Raw genomic sequence first — 15,270 nt, 5'->3', positions numbered from 1 at the left:
CACTGCAAACACAGACCAAAAACCATAATACATAAAAAAGTTTATTTTTTTAAGAAACACAGATGCACTAAAATAGAAAATGTACATTTGAAGTCTTACAGCACAAACTGCGCATAATCTGTTGAATCTCACTGTAAGCCTAAAAAATAGGACATAGTCATCATCAGCTTATAAAATGGTGCAATGCAGCGAAGCATGGTACAGTACAGTTGGAAAGTGGTTGGCAAATGATACAACTTGCATGACTTAAGTCACATGCTGTGCCAATAGGACAGTGCTGCCCAGATACAAATGGAAAGTCCAGCAACTGATACAGCAAATAGGGCAGTGCCGCCCAAACATAAGGCAATACAGTTATAGCAGGGTCTCACATCTAATACTGTTCCCACAAGTTATAGTTGGATACTAGGAAGCAGAGCAATGCAGCCCAAAAAAAGACCCCATGGGGATTCCCTTACAGTAGAGTTGCACAACTCCTGCTTCCATATCTTAGTCCTATACTTTGTAAATACATAAATGCCCCAGCTGAAAGAGTTTTTTTTTTTTTATTCCATTGGAATGAACTAAAGGTCACTTTGTTGCTCGTATGGACAAGGAATGCAATTGGCATACATTCTGTATTTAGATCAGGACTATTTTTGTGGAGGGTGAGGTTATCAGAAGGACTGAGTGTTTGAGATCAGCAAGAATTTCTATCTGGTGGAATCTTGACTCTCGCTTTCAGTATGCAGAATAATCTCCTAAGGAAGAAAAAACATACCATTCAATATTAAGCAAAATCACATAACACTTGGCAATCAAATACAATATTGTTGTTTACACATCTCCAGTATCACAAACTGTTGTTCCATACAGTCTCCCTCATCTGTTTCCCTTATAAACCTGCAATGTTCGTATCTCTGTTTGTCTCACTTTTTTTGCCGATGAGAGGCAACTTTTGTTAAGAACACATACTTTTTACATTAAAGACATAAAAATGTCCCAGGAAAAATACTATTAAAGTATAGGAATACCCACTATAATTTGTGAAATCCCCCCCACAGCTGTCCTTTGATTTAGCTGCCCATCAGACCCAGTTTTTAAATATAGATAAATATGTTTCAAGTTTAGTCTTGCTTAGTTTATTCATGTAATCTTTACCTGGGTAACTAAAACCTCATCTACTTCAACATCTTCATTTGCATCATCGTTATCTCCATGAATGGATAATCGTTTCACTGAAGGCTGAATGCTATGGAAAAGATAAGTGTGAAAGCTTGTATCAATACATAATAAACCTCAAATATCAGAGATGATAAGATCAAGTAAGATGAAACCATGACATTAACCTTTTGCTTTTCTCCTTCCTCTTTAACACATGAAATAATGTGCACTGTAATGGTCATGTGACAGACTGCCTTGGTAATTTAATATATTTAGAACTTTAAATGTCAGCCGCAATTAAGTTTCTCAACTACAATAGCACACAATATAAGATAACACCTGCAGGTGCAATCTGACCTGAAGCTGGCCATACACTGGAGGATCACCAATATGTCCAACTTAAGATGGGCAATATTGGGCTGATCCGATCGTTTGGACCTTAGTCCCATGATGTGATCATAAACTGCTATGCAGATAGTCAGGTTGCTGACCGCATCATGTGGGATATTGTTCCATTTACCCGTACAAAGATACGCCATCATTTAACTGTCTTTTCCTCCTCTGCATCGGATAATACGTGTTCACTTCTTCCGGCATTCCTCTTCCTCCTGGAATAAGTTAGCAGCAGTAAATATTCCAGCACCACCTAAAACCTATAACACCAATATTAATTTCCAAAGTAATTCCTAATCAAGGTCTCAGAACATAGCTATGTTTATTTCTATGTAATCTATGCTGAAAAAAGATATCTTAGCATTCATTTGTTGCAGGGTCCCTCTGCTACCATACAACTGAGTCTCCAATTCTATTTGCTTTATGCTATACCCTGCACCCACTAATCCACTTAGCCCATAAGTAGGGCATAGCAAGCTGGAAGCCAGATATGTGGCCCAGTCCACAAGTCCTGAAAGTACATAGAAATGCAAGAGCCTATTTGCAACTTTTCAATTGGTCTTCATTATTTCTTTTTTTATTTTTGCCTTCCTCGTCTCTTTCAGGCTTTCAAATGGGGTCACTGACCCTGGCAGCCAAAAACCTATTGCTCTGTGAGGCTACAATTTATTTGATACTGTTACTTTTACTGATTTATCTAACTAATCAGTAACCCTCCTACACCTATTCCTGCCTCTCACTTAAACCACTACCTTGTTTCTAGGGAAAATAATACCCTAACAACCAGATAGCTCCCTAAAAAGTGGAATAACTGAAAAAAACAAAAATTACAAAATGAAGACCGATTGCAGATTTTTTCACAATATCACTAAATCATGCTAAAAGTTAATCTAAAGATAAACTTTAAGTTCATAACTTTGTGCTCTTTTGATAAGATGGGACTATAAATCTTTACACTTGCTAAATGACCTATTGTTGTTATTATTGGTTATTATTTCCAAATGTCAGTTATGCTATCACAAATAATCCCTCAACCTTCATTAAGCCATGGCTCATTATGTAGCAAATAGGGCTTGTGACAAGTTTGTATTTCTTGTGCTCTGTGGGATCAGGGAAACATGGTTTGACTCCTGAGTCAACTTAAAATTCTGCAGACACAAGATCTGCCCTGAATATAAGCCACCAGAAGCAGGGCATCACTGAGCTATCATGAGCTCTGAACAGAAAAAGGAATCAAACATAAATATATCGCACTATGATCTTATGACATAGGGGCTGATTTACTAAGACACGAATTTGAATCCGAATTGGAAAAATTCCGATTGGAAAACAAACATTTTGCGACTTTTTCGTATTTTTTGCGATTTTTTTCGGCGCCTTTACAACTTTTCGGAAATTTTGCGACTTTTTAGTTACCAATACTATTTTTGTGAAAAAACGCGAGTTTTTCGTAGCCATTACGATTCGCTCGTATCTTGTCGCGACTTTTTCGTATTGAGCGCTCGTAAGCGGCGGGCGAAACTTTCAGACTTAGCATGATTTTGGAAGCCTCCCATAGGACTCAATGGCACCCTGCAGCTCCAACCTGGCCCAAAAAAAGTCACCATACTGAAGCTTGAATGAATCCGAACGCTACGAAAAAATCGCAACATTTTGCGCAACTTTCGGAATGGCTACGAAAAAGGCGCGACTTTTCGCGCAAGTTTTAACGCTACGAAAAAATCGCCAGATTTTGCACAACATTCAGAATGGCAACGAAAAAGTTGCGATAATTTTCCGAAAAAACGCCAAATACCGATCATTACGAAAAAAACGCAATCGGACGCATTCGGCCCATTCGTGGGTAAGTAAATGTGCCCCTTAGTGTTCAGTTTAAGCACAGAGCAGCCCCCACATTTATTGCTTTTATGACATTGAAATCATACCAATGGGGGGTGCAGAATGATACAATCAGGCAGTAAGTAACATTAGCAAGTGGCTAAAGCTTTCTAGCCCTGTTCTCATTGAGCGGAACAGTCTCTTCTTGGCAGTGTGTGCAAGTGTGAGGCAGTGTTTACCAAGTCACTCTCCTCCTGCCCCTCTCAATAAGGACATTGTATTCCACTCCTTCAGTGAGACTCTGCACACTCCCAGGAATGCCAGATCACATCTAAATGCTCTCTGTCACTTTGTATATATTTGCTTTGTTGCTACTTGGCTCTTTTCTCTGCTATCTCCTTAAAAGGGCTTATTATCTGTGCCAGTGTCTGGTTTCTGCTTTGCAAAATACAACAGTTACCAGAACATACTCTATGGGCCGAACTGCAACAGGAAAGGGATAACTAAGCAGCCGCACAAAATCCTTCACTGAAAGTAACAGCAAGTACCAAGCTGGGATTTCTGAACAAGAGTTATGATTGCATTGCTGAAAGGAGAAAGTAGGCACTGCCAGCATTTCTGTTCCTCCATGCAAGTGTACATCACAGCTCATATAAAATGTAGCGCCAGTAAGTAGCCCGGTGGCACAAGAGTTTTTTTCTTAGCCAGGTTATATAATTTGGCAGCCACTCATACTTTTCTGTTTTAGGGAGGTTTTATATCAGTATATATCATCGTATTTGTGTTGGTTTTACCAACACAGCTGGACATAAATACTGAACTCAACAAAGTAGTAAAGAATATTTTTATAATCTTATACACTAAACTTTAGCTGGGATATGTGACCCCCTTTAGCTGCAACCTGTATTCAGCCCTCTTACCTGACCTTCTGTCATATTATCTGAGTTTGGCATGCTGGCCCATTGAACTACTACTCACTGCATTATCCTGCTCAATATCTGCAAGAGCAAAAGACTGGACATTTTAGGTGTATTTACCAGTAAGTGGTTTCCTCTTGGTAGGGCTGGACGTTTTGACGTCTTTAGCATAGTAGCTGCTTGTGAAAGAGCTCTCCTCATCTACATTATCTAACAGAGAGTTGGTGTAGATAACCAGTGGGTTCCATTCTGCTCCATCATACAGTAGCATTTGCTCAGTAGCAAACCTCTGCAGGTATCCATACCTATAAATAAACAAAGGCTGCAATAAGCCACATTAAATAGAATTGGCCAGTTTCATTCCTTTTGTTATAGCCCCCACTACACACAAGTAAAAAAAAAATCTAAAAAAAAGCTAAAAAAAATAAAATAAAATACTAAAAATTCCAGACTAAGAAAAAAAATGAAACAAAGCAATATGAGGCCCGCAGCTAATCTGCTAATAGCAATTGTTAAACTACAACTCCCAGCATTCCTCAGCTGTCAAGAAATGGTAGGGGCTGTGGTTTACTACCAGCATGGCTGCAGGTTAGACAATGCAGCTTTCTACGTAGAAACACAAGTATGCAAGCTCTGAGCCTCATCCCGTTCTACATGCTGAATATACAAAAGCCAAGCATCGTCTTTCTAGCACATTCACATTAGTGACACCAGCAGCAGACTCACTGTAAGTAAGGAGGAGGTGGGGGCTGAAAGATGATTTTGAACCTACAGTTTGATGAAGTATTCAGGACCTGGGCAGGCTGAATCTGCATTCCTGTATTGAACATGAAGTTTTGTCATCCTTCAGCTGGATGAAATATAACAATAACATTGTCTTTCACAAGCAGTGCTCCCTACAAGCTTTACTCTTTTGTGAATGCAGTCATATATTCCACTTACTGTTTCTTTCTATAACAGAAACAGGAACAAACAAGTGCCATGCAATGACAGAGTCTATGAATGTGTTGGGCCAGCACATTGGTGGGTAACCCCAGTCTTAAATAGCTATAAAATGGGTTTAATATCCACAATAAAGCTTTACATGATTCCTATTTACTTGGTCAGTTCATTAAGATAATTTGAAGGAAAACAAGAGTGAGTTTATTGCCCTTGCACAGCTCTCATTACAGCACCTTGTTCAACCCTGACTTACTAAAAAGTGTGTTATTCTGAGATCTATCCCTCATAATCTCCATCTCTCTATTAGTGACAGAAGCTCTTACGCCATTATAAATATTAGATTTAGATATTTTTTTCTCCCATATAATGACTCAATATGAGACAAACCAATGTTTGGAATTATAAAGCATAATCGCCTGTGTAAAAAAAGAATGAGACTGGATACACATAAAAAAAATCCACAGTACAGGCATTTGTGGGTATACGACATATGGGCAAGGTGCTTTTTCTGAGATTTTCTTCTATCAACCAAGGAAACTTGTTATCCAGAATGCTCGAGACCTGGGGTTTTCTGGATAAGGGGTCTTTCTGTAATTTGGATCTTTGTACCTTAAGTCTACTAAAAAAACATTTAAACAAAAAATAAAGCCAATATTATTCTGCCTTCAATAAGGATTAATTTTATCTTAGTTAGGATTGAGTACAAATAATTTTAAAAAATATGAATTATTCCATTAAAATGGAGTTTATGGGAGATGGCTTTCCCATAATTCTAAACTTTCTGGATAATAGATCCCATATTTGCTCATATAACCCAGTAAAGGGAAAGGAAATGTACTGGTTGGCATGTATGGAATGCAAAGAGGTTCAATACTCTGGTTCTGGAGTTGTGTTTTCAGCCCAACCTGATTTATTAGTGATGTGATCCATGTATTGCAATTACCCACTACCCAACCTTAATACCTTATCCCAAACCCTACTAGTGGATATACTGAAAGAATTCTATTTTGAATACAGTGCCCTTTTTATGTAACTTCGTTCATAGCTTTTCAGTATTGTTTAATTACACAAACTCTATGTGGTGTGGTACAGCAGATACAAACTCTATGGTTGCAATATAAGGAGACTACAACTATGTTACAGTTAAACATGAATAAATAAACCATTAGGCAATGGGTTCCTTTATCAGTAAAACAAAGGCAACTCACAGAATTTTCTTGTCGGCTTTCAGAAGTTTGCCAGAAAATTCACTTATTGGAATCAAGAATGGAAGATTTGGTGGTGGGAGATTCTCTTCTAAGGCTGACTCCTTGAAAGCAAACTCAATTCCTTGTCTGGTGAAGGAGGAGAACAAGCAACAAAGAGAAATTCATCATTTATTAAAAAAAAAAATCCTATACGTCACATGTTTTGTGGAGATAAAATTTAATTTAGAATACTTGTTCTTGTTACCAGATCATCACATGGTATTCAAATACACCTAGCAGCTTCTGTGCCCTCATCCATCCCCTCAACTTGTCCCACCTAGCATAGTGCAACTTGCTTTTAAATGGCCCCCTAACTGCCATCTCTCCCCACTACAGTCTTAACTTCTGCTGTCAAAACCCCACTCTTCTCAGCAAAGAGAGAACTGGCTCAGCAGAAATCATTATTAAAAGCAAATTATAACTTACTAACTACTTCTTATGACTTTCAAAGCCCTTCATTCCTCTGATCCTCACTACATCTGTTCTCTTGTGTTTCCATACATTCCTGCCCACTCCTTCGTTCATCTGAGAGCCAACACCTGGTCACACCACCCACTTCCACTGATGTTTCCCGCCTTAAACCCTTTTCTCATGCTGTCCCTTACATTTTGAAAGTCATCCGTAATTTCCTCCAGAGAGAATCTTCCTTCAGTCTCCTTTAAAAATAAACTCAAATAGGAACTCTACTGACTCTTACTTATTTGTATTAAACAGTAATTGTACAGCATTGTATGCACGGGTGGTGCTATGTAACTAATAAAACAGTAATGGAAGATATGATTCATGTGCCCAAGAACAATATCACACTATGCTCTCCACAGTATTTTCCAAATATAGGAGAGCCCTCTTTAGCTTATATCAATCATCAGCTGTCTTTTTGTATGTTATCTTAATGTCAATATATACACCTATTTATTGTACAGAGTAGCAGAATATGGTGGTGTTAATGATAATGACACTAATAATAATTTAAGAAGTATATATGCAAGCAAATTTTGTTTTAATAATTTAGAGAAGAAAGTTTTCATTGGTCAGCTAACATGAGGTTTACAGTTAAATCTCCTGTTGTATCGAATCAGTCCATATGTACTGGGTTTTACGCTAAGCCTGTGGGAAAACAGGGGTGGCAAATACAAATAAAGAAATGGGAAAATCACCAAGGAGCTTCTGAGGCCACTGGGTCATGAAATAGAGTTGCCACTGTGCCATATATTGCTAGGGCCACTGACATATATTGGTGGATCTACTGGTCATACATTGCTGGGGACCACAGTGTTATATATTATATATATATATACCTGACCCAGACCCACCTCTACGCCCCCTTTTCTTCTTACCTGACCCTTCCTGTCCTACCTGAACCTTTAACCCTATGCAGGGACCCGCAAAACCATTACAGTTTACCATGAAACATTACCATTGGCTGGAAGTGACATAACTCCGGAGGCAGATAAATCAGGTCGGGGAAAGAAAATACTTTTAAACTCAGGAAGGTGGGGGGAATTTGAGCCCGTAATTGACCTAAATTCCCAGGCAAGGTACCCATAGACCACCTGTATGACCAGGGAATTGAGTGCATTCTGCCCAAGTCTGACAGTGTTGCAGGCGTTCTGTGGGTATCAACCAAATGCAGGTTATATAATGCTACTAGGTAATGAAATACTGGGGTCACTGTGTCATGAAATGGTGAGGTCAGTGTAAGATTTATTGCTGGGGCCACTGTGACAGAGAAACTTGGGTTCATTTATTTACCAACACAAATTTGAACCTGGCAATAGCATCTGGCAACATTTCAATGTTCTTCCACAGCTTACACCCATTAATTGGTCGCTATGGGCTACTTCCCAGGTGCAAATTTGCCCACTACTAATAAATATATAAATATATTGCTAGGGCACTATGGCTGCAGGAAGGGTCACATCTTTGCCCTTTACCCAGTTTATTCATATCTGTTGAAACCTGCACCTCCCTCTAAACAGTTTAGTCATCTTCTATTATTTAATTTACATTTTTATTTATATCGTAATGATGTTGAAGAACATATAATTACTAATATTAATTTTCTATATAATTACTTATAACCATGTTTTAACTAATTAAAGGTGGAGAGGATAATGACAGGCCCTAGGAGAGTCATGTGGAATTTGGAAATTGTTTCAGCTGGTCATACATGTGCCTCTAATATTGTATGAAGAAAAGTCAAGTGTATGGTGCACTGCTGAGCCTGACCAATATCTATGTACTATGGACATCAGTCGGTTTAAAAACTGAGCAGGTTAAAAAATCTCATCTGCCAATGCACCATGTTGTCCAGTTCATGAGCCCATAGTGCAATTGGGCAGAGAGAGTACCTGGTCAAACTATGCATGGCCGCTTTTCGATCTGCCCACCCTGACTCTCTGTGTTAGATGTGGCAAGGGCTAGGGTTAAGAACAGGATCGCTGTAGAAAAAAATCTGTGTAAATCAGGTATGTCTTACTGTATGAGGGATATTATAGTAGTTTAACTACAGCTATAGGGCCACCAGTTTATTACACACCACATTAATGTTCAGTGTATATTTTTGTGTATTATCAACACAAGCTGTGGTGGATTAAGCAGGAAACTCATCAGCAATGTAGCACTGCCTGTGCTGGTCTCAGGTCACATCTACGTTAGGAAGAAGAAAGCCAGACAACATACTTGTGGATCATGACTATAAGTTCTCTGCATTTCACATTGTCCATGCCAAAGGTTAGAGCAAAGCGTCGGGCCATCTCCTTTATGTTAAAGAATGAAGGGGAGGACAGGGTGGCACTGCCATGGGCTTCTCTGTGCTTCTGGAACAGCTGCATATGCATCAGAAAATCAAAAGAAAGAAAGCAAAAGCTGTAATTGGCCGTGACTTTCTAATGAACAAGGGCATTCAGTTTCATTTCCATTCCTCCCCAGCTGTCTGTGTAAACGATCCTCCCTCCTTGTTTTTACAGGGGTGCTATTAGCATAAGTGATGTGCTAGAAACTCTATTCCTTCCTCCACACCAAAGAACGCAGCTTGTCAGGACTCATGGTTTCAATTATATGGGCGGGTCAGTGAGGAAACAGGCAATTCCAGACAGTTCAGGATCTATTAGTGGAATAGCCTTTGATTATCTTTTACAGATTACACTTGACCCCTGAGGTGCAGGACAGGTTTGAGTGTTCTTGAGACTTTGCTGACACATAAGTTGGTCAAAGAATAAAATGCTGACTAGTCTACAAAGTGCTCCCTAAACTTATCAGTCACAAATAAAAAGTGTATGTAAAAGGCTTTGATTTGTAAAGGGAAAAAAATCCAGAACTAAAAGTTCATAGCTCTACAATGGCCTAAAACTTGAGGATAAATCAATGCCATTCATAAAAAGTACTTGTCCCCAGTGTTTAAGGAAAAGGAAAGTGCCAAAGCACCCACCCAGCCTGTTCTGCTAAATAGTGTGCAAGGGTGCTCATTAAGACAAGGGAAACCTGTAATTACTGCCACCCTGGATGTGGTATTTGTTCCAGGGTTCCACTAGTGGGTTTTCTTTAATAAGCAGTACTGCAAGAAGTAAACTGTTTGCTAATTATGTTATTAATAACATATGCGTTGGTGCACTGCAACCGCAGCCTGCAGTTAGCATGTGGAAGGCTTTCTACTATAAGATCAGCATGTTTGGCAAGGTCACCAAAAAAGCAGATCTTTTCCGCTATTATGCCCACCTAGGTATCGGCCATTTTCGGCTGCTGATCAGGCCAAATGGGCTGCTTAAATATGCCCGTGTATGAACTCTGGGACTATTAGTTCTGCAATAAGCAAAAGGCTGCTGGATCCCCCTCTTTAGTCCACTCATTTTTGTATGGAATGGAACAATAACATGTACACAGTTCACAAAACGTTTGTTTATTGTTTTATTGCTAAGATTCATTTCTTACCTGTTGCAAACAAAGGATCAGAGTTTGAGTACTCTCTATTCTGTCGTTTTGTCTTGTTCGACTTAAGGTTTCTTTAATTATGTCTCCAAAGTCATTATAGGTCTACAATAGTCAATAAACAAAGACATGTAATGCATTGTAGCTTGGAACTGTCTACAATCTTAGGGTAAGGATTGATAGCTGAACTGCATATTACAAAACCCTCCATACTTTATGTTAGTATGTGTACTGCAAATAAAGAAAAGCTGCAGTGAGAGACCATCACATCAGATCTTTGCTTTTGTTTTCTAAATTGTAGGTGATTGTTCAAATCGAAGTTCTGATTTGTTGCAATGGGCATCATTACCGGTGATGTTAGTCTCCAATGTTAATGAATACAACCCTAAGTTTGTTGCCCAACATACAATGCTACTATGCAGAGCTGATATACTGGCAGCAGTAGAGCTGGACATGTAAATAGCCACAGGATGCATACACTCCATTTATAAATATTCTCAGGTGTAAGAAGCTGCAGTTACTGTGAACCAGAGGTTCCCCCAAAGACATATGTATCTGCTTACCACATACGCCTTATGTGGGACCTATTGGGACCTGTACCTTCATATACTTCTTGTAAATCTCTGTAGCTGCAGCCATTTCCACAATATTGTAAGCTATTAGTTTGCAGTAGGCAGCCAGTAGAGTTCTTCTCTTGTGCAAAACTTCCATGTGCATTACTTTGTCTTGTTCTGATCTTTCTGTAGCTAAAGCACAGAAACATGAAAAGTTAAATGTGTTCAGCCCGGACTGTTTCAATGAGTAGCTTTATTGTATAAATCACTCAGGCCAGTGCCAGCAGTTTAATATCAGATGACTGAAAGTACTAAGATGCAAAAAACAGAACTTTGGAGACATTCAGATTCGTACCTATATTAAAACATATACGTTTGCATTTGAGTGAGAAGCCTACATTCACATTCATTTTAATTTAAAAGGGGTAGTTCACCTTTAAGCGAATTTGTATTATGTTTTGGAATGGCTGATACCTAGCAACTTTTCAACTGATCTTCAGTTGTTATTCCTGAATGTTTTTCAATTATTTACCTTCTTCTTCTGACTCTTTCCAGCTTTCAAAAGGGGGTGCTCTCACAAATGGCCACTTTCTCACATGCCACAGTCACACATAGCAACTCTGTAACTCACATATTCATTTGGACTCATATATCCTCTACATACCTTACATGGCAATATTGTGTGAGTTATGGATACACTGATAATATATTTAATGTATAGCATCTTTTGGGTTTCATTTTAAATTTATCTTTCATATATAGCGTCTTTGTATATCTGTTAAGAGAATCTATCGCCTCACCTGATATAGACCAGGTACCAAGTGTGTGCAAGTTTATGCTAGATTTTTTTTCATTTTGCCTTTTCTTTAAAAACATTTACAAACATTGCAATGAAAGGATCTCATTAGGGCTCTGGCACACAAAGAGACTAGTAGCCTGCGACTAATCTCCCCGAAATGCCATCCCACCGGTGAGAATGTAAATCGCTGGTGGGATGATATACGCGGTGCCGCAAAGTTGCCTTGAGAGGAAAGCCAGAGCCCTTATAGAACGAGTTTAGCACTACACTAGCAAATCAGTGAGATATGCCCAGACTTACCCCTAGAATAAGCTAGATCCCTTACCTTTAAACAAAAGCAATAGATAGCAGATAGATTTTTCACTATTATTGTCATCATCATTATAATGTTTAAATAGGCATGCAATCAGAATGATAAGAATGTAATATCCAGTACAATGTAGCAACCAGTACGATTACAAAAGACAATTATCTTGTCACACAAAAATGTGTTTGTTTGTTTTCTTTTTAATGAAAGCAAACCAAATAGGTAAAAAAATAATGTAACGTTGCTGGCCACCCTTATAAGTGGCACAATATCACAGATAAACACTGGTCTGAGTGACTAAGGGCTCTGGCACACGGGGAGATTAGTCGCCAGTGACAAATATCCTTGTTCGCGGGCGACTAATCTCCCCGAAATGCCATCCCACCAGTGAAAATGTAAATTGCCGGTGGGATGGCATACACAGCGGCGCAATCTCAGTGAAATTGCGGAAGTTGCCTTGAGAGGGGTCTCCTAGCTTCTGTAATTCAGGCTGCATGAATAGAGGAACCCTTTACCAATCACAGCACTGTAAGTACCCCAGATAAACTTAAAATGATCTGAAGTTTACATGAAAAATGCGAGGATTTTATTTTTGTAGCAATACCTTTTGGTTTTTCTTCATCACTTTGAAAAACATGATGTTGGACAAATGCAAACAGCTCTGACTGCAATGCAGAATCCATATAGCAGTATATTCCATCTCTGTAGTGACTTAGCAAGAGAAGTATGTCACACATTGACATGAATGCCTGCAAAGAGCACAGAGCAGGTACCACATCACTTTCTGATATAACATGCCAGATTAGTGAATAAAGGGGACTAAAACAGGTACTTTCCATGGTCAGATTATTCAAGAGATCAACAATTCAAAAGATCAACCGCAGCCAAAGGATGATTTTTATAGTAATGACACTAGCCTTTAGTTTTATTTTTTCTACCAATTTCATCTCAATTTGTATAAAATAAATATAACATTCTGCCTAATAAAAGATAACTTAATTCTAAGCATCTTTGCAATATACATTTATTACAAATTTGTAATGGTTTGTAAGTTATTTGTATATATTACTAAAAACAGAGTTTGTCTGTCCTTTTCTGTTCTCTGCCCTGGTGGCTCTGACATTTGACAAGCCAGCAGACTGACACACCTGACTTGCTGGAGGAGACTGGCACTTGCAACATTATTTAAAAAGTAACAACCAGGACTTAAGCACATGCTGCTTTCAATAGCAATTACATTTACAAATAACCTTTAAAGCACAAAAAAATTGTAATAAGTTCACACTGGGAAGTTGCTTAGAATTGTGTTCTCTTTATTAGGCAAAAAATAATCTTTTTGGTTGACATGTCCTTTAAGGTTAGAATGTAACCAGTACAGAGCACTTTTCCAAACAAAAGCACAGGTGGTTAAGAAAACTAATATCTCTTAGATCCACCAGTGCTCCCCTGAGAATACCCTGTAAATGGAGACTGACACTGGAAACCAGTGAAACAAGCAACTGTTGTACAAATGAGACCAAAGAAAATACACTTCTGCTTATGAAAAGTCTGAAAGGAAGTGCAAAAATAACCAAACACAATGCAGCCTGTACTTGAAGAGAGATACAGACAGTGACTGAGCATCAGAAGTGTCAGAAAAAATACACAACCCATGTGGATGAAGACAAGACACCATAGGGTTGATTCACTAAAGTGCGATAACACTTATCACATGTTTTTTTGTGTAAAATTGACGTTAATTTTACCGTATTGCGTTAATTCTCGTGCAGAAATAATACTAACGCATGATTCACAAACACTTAGACGCGCTAAATATCGCATTAGTCTGTGTGAAAATTAACACCTACTTGGGGCAGGTGGTAATTATAGAAAAGTACAGTTCATGATCTTTTGGCAACACAATATGGACTTTGCAGTGTGATTTATTCAAGTATGTGTTGGCCCTAGAGTGATGCAGCCTCCAGTTTGCAGGGAATTTTCAAAAAAAGTAGTTTATGGCTAATATGGTGTGCACGCGAAAAGTAGCGCACGTGCGTTAATTAACGCGCGTGACAAGTAGCTGCGTTAATTAGTGCACGTTGCGTCAATAGTCTTCGCGACTTAAATACAGCAAACAACATTGCATCTAAATTAACGCAAATATCCTTTTAGTGACGTGCAAAATTAGACACAATTAAATTTTTAACGCATGCTATAAATAGCGCTCGTTTTAGCGCACCTTAGTGAATCAGCCCTCATGTGGACTAACAGGCACATCCGCCAACTGCTTTCTGGCACTGAGTAGTAGATCCTCCCATGCAATGTATGAGTCAGATAATGAAAAAATAATACATAGTGCAAAACTGTTTATTTTGGCTAATAATCGTAAAATAAATATACTCCTTATTCCTTATTTGTACGTGTGATATCAAAGAGCCCAAAGAACAAAAATTCAAACTGTATGCCATGATACGCCATGTGCAAATAAAGAATTTGTGGATATATTTTTTATGTTTATCATTTTAAGTTCAAAATGAACAGTATTACACTATATATTGGTTTATTTCTAACTCACTCATTGCATGAGAGGACTAAGAGACCAGGGCTGGAACTAAAGATGGCCATACATGCACCCATATCATCGTAAGAAATGAAGTACAATATTTGGTCGTGTATGGTGGATTGATGAGGTGACCGATATCACAAATGCCTTGGATATTGGTTGTCTCGTTGATTGGGCGGGAAAGAAGATTTTGATTGGGCACCGTTGGAGGCACCCAAGCAAAGGCAAGCATTTAGGGCTGAATGTTTCTACCTCCATATCTAACAATTCAGCTCTGCGTGTTAGTGGAGGGTACAAGCGATATTTCCTGCGACCAGTGGTCGCAAGAAAGATCGTAATTGTAACGTGTATGGTCACCGTAAGGGTAGGCTAGTGAGGAACTCTGAGAGCAGACAGGAACAGGTAAGGGCAAGTGGTGAGCTGTAAGGGGAAAGGGCATGCAAACCAATTGGTGGCATTGGTGGAGGTGGTGGTGGAGGTTGGGGTTGCTGAGCAGAAAGGGGCCACTAAGCTAAGCAGTATTTGTTGTGGGTGCCAATACTTCTTGGCTGGGCTCTGTCATTTGTTTTCCTGCTCCTTGACAGAGTTCTGATTTCCATGTCACTTTTGATTCTATGTCACTGTTGGTATGTTTCTGCAAATACAGGCTGCAGTATGTTTGATATTTTTCTGCTTCCTTTT

At 38.8% G+C, this 15,270-nt stretch overlaps 1 protein-coding gene across 4 annotated transcripts in view; it reads right to left on the bottom strand.

Annotated features, from left to right (window-relative positions):
• Window positions 1-23: 23 nt before the first annotated feature.
• LOC100486631 (cohesin subunit SA-2) overlaps window positions 24-15,270 on the bottom strand; it is a 47,758-nt gene continuing 32,511 nt past the window's right edge. For all 4 annotated transcript variants that reach the window (XM_031897028.1, XM_002936974.5, XM_031897027.1 and 1 more), the window contains 9 exons: window positions 12,652-12,796; window positions 10,988-11,133; window positions 10,391-10,492; window positions 9,143-9,288; window positions 6,422-6,547; window positions 4,392-4,576; window positions 1,664-1,751; window positions 1,141-1,231; window positions 24-740 (listed from right to left, as the gene is read on the bottom strand). In XM_031897028.1, the coding sequence (XP_031752888.1) occupies window positions 693-740; window positions 1,141-1,231; window positions 1,664-1,751; window positions 4,392-4,576; window positions 6,422-6,547; window positions 9,143-9,288; window positions 10,391-10,492; window positions 10,988-11,133; window positions 12,652-12,796 (1,077 nt within the window). In that variant the 3' untranslated portion in view covers window positions 24-692. The remainder of the gene's footprint in view (window positions 741-1,140; window positions 1,232-1,663; window positions 1,752-4,391; window positions 4,577-6,421; window positions 6,548-9,142; window positions 9,289-10,390; window positions 10,493-10,987; window positions 11,134-12,651; window positions 12,797-15,270) is intronic.

This window comes from Xenopus tropicalis, chromosome 2, assembly GCF_000004195.4.
Source record: "Xenopus tropicalis strain Nigerian chromosome 2, UCB_Xtro_10.0, whole genome shotgun sequence".
NCBI lineage: Eukaryota > Metazoa > Chordata > Amphibia > Anura > Pipidae > Xenopus > Xenopus tropicalis.
Note: the sequence above shows the minus strand (reverse complement) of the source record. Positions and strands in the feature narration are given on the sequence as shown.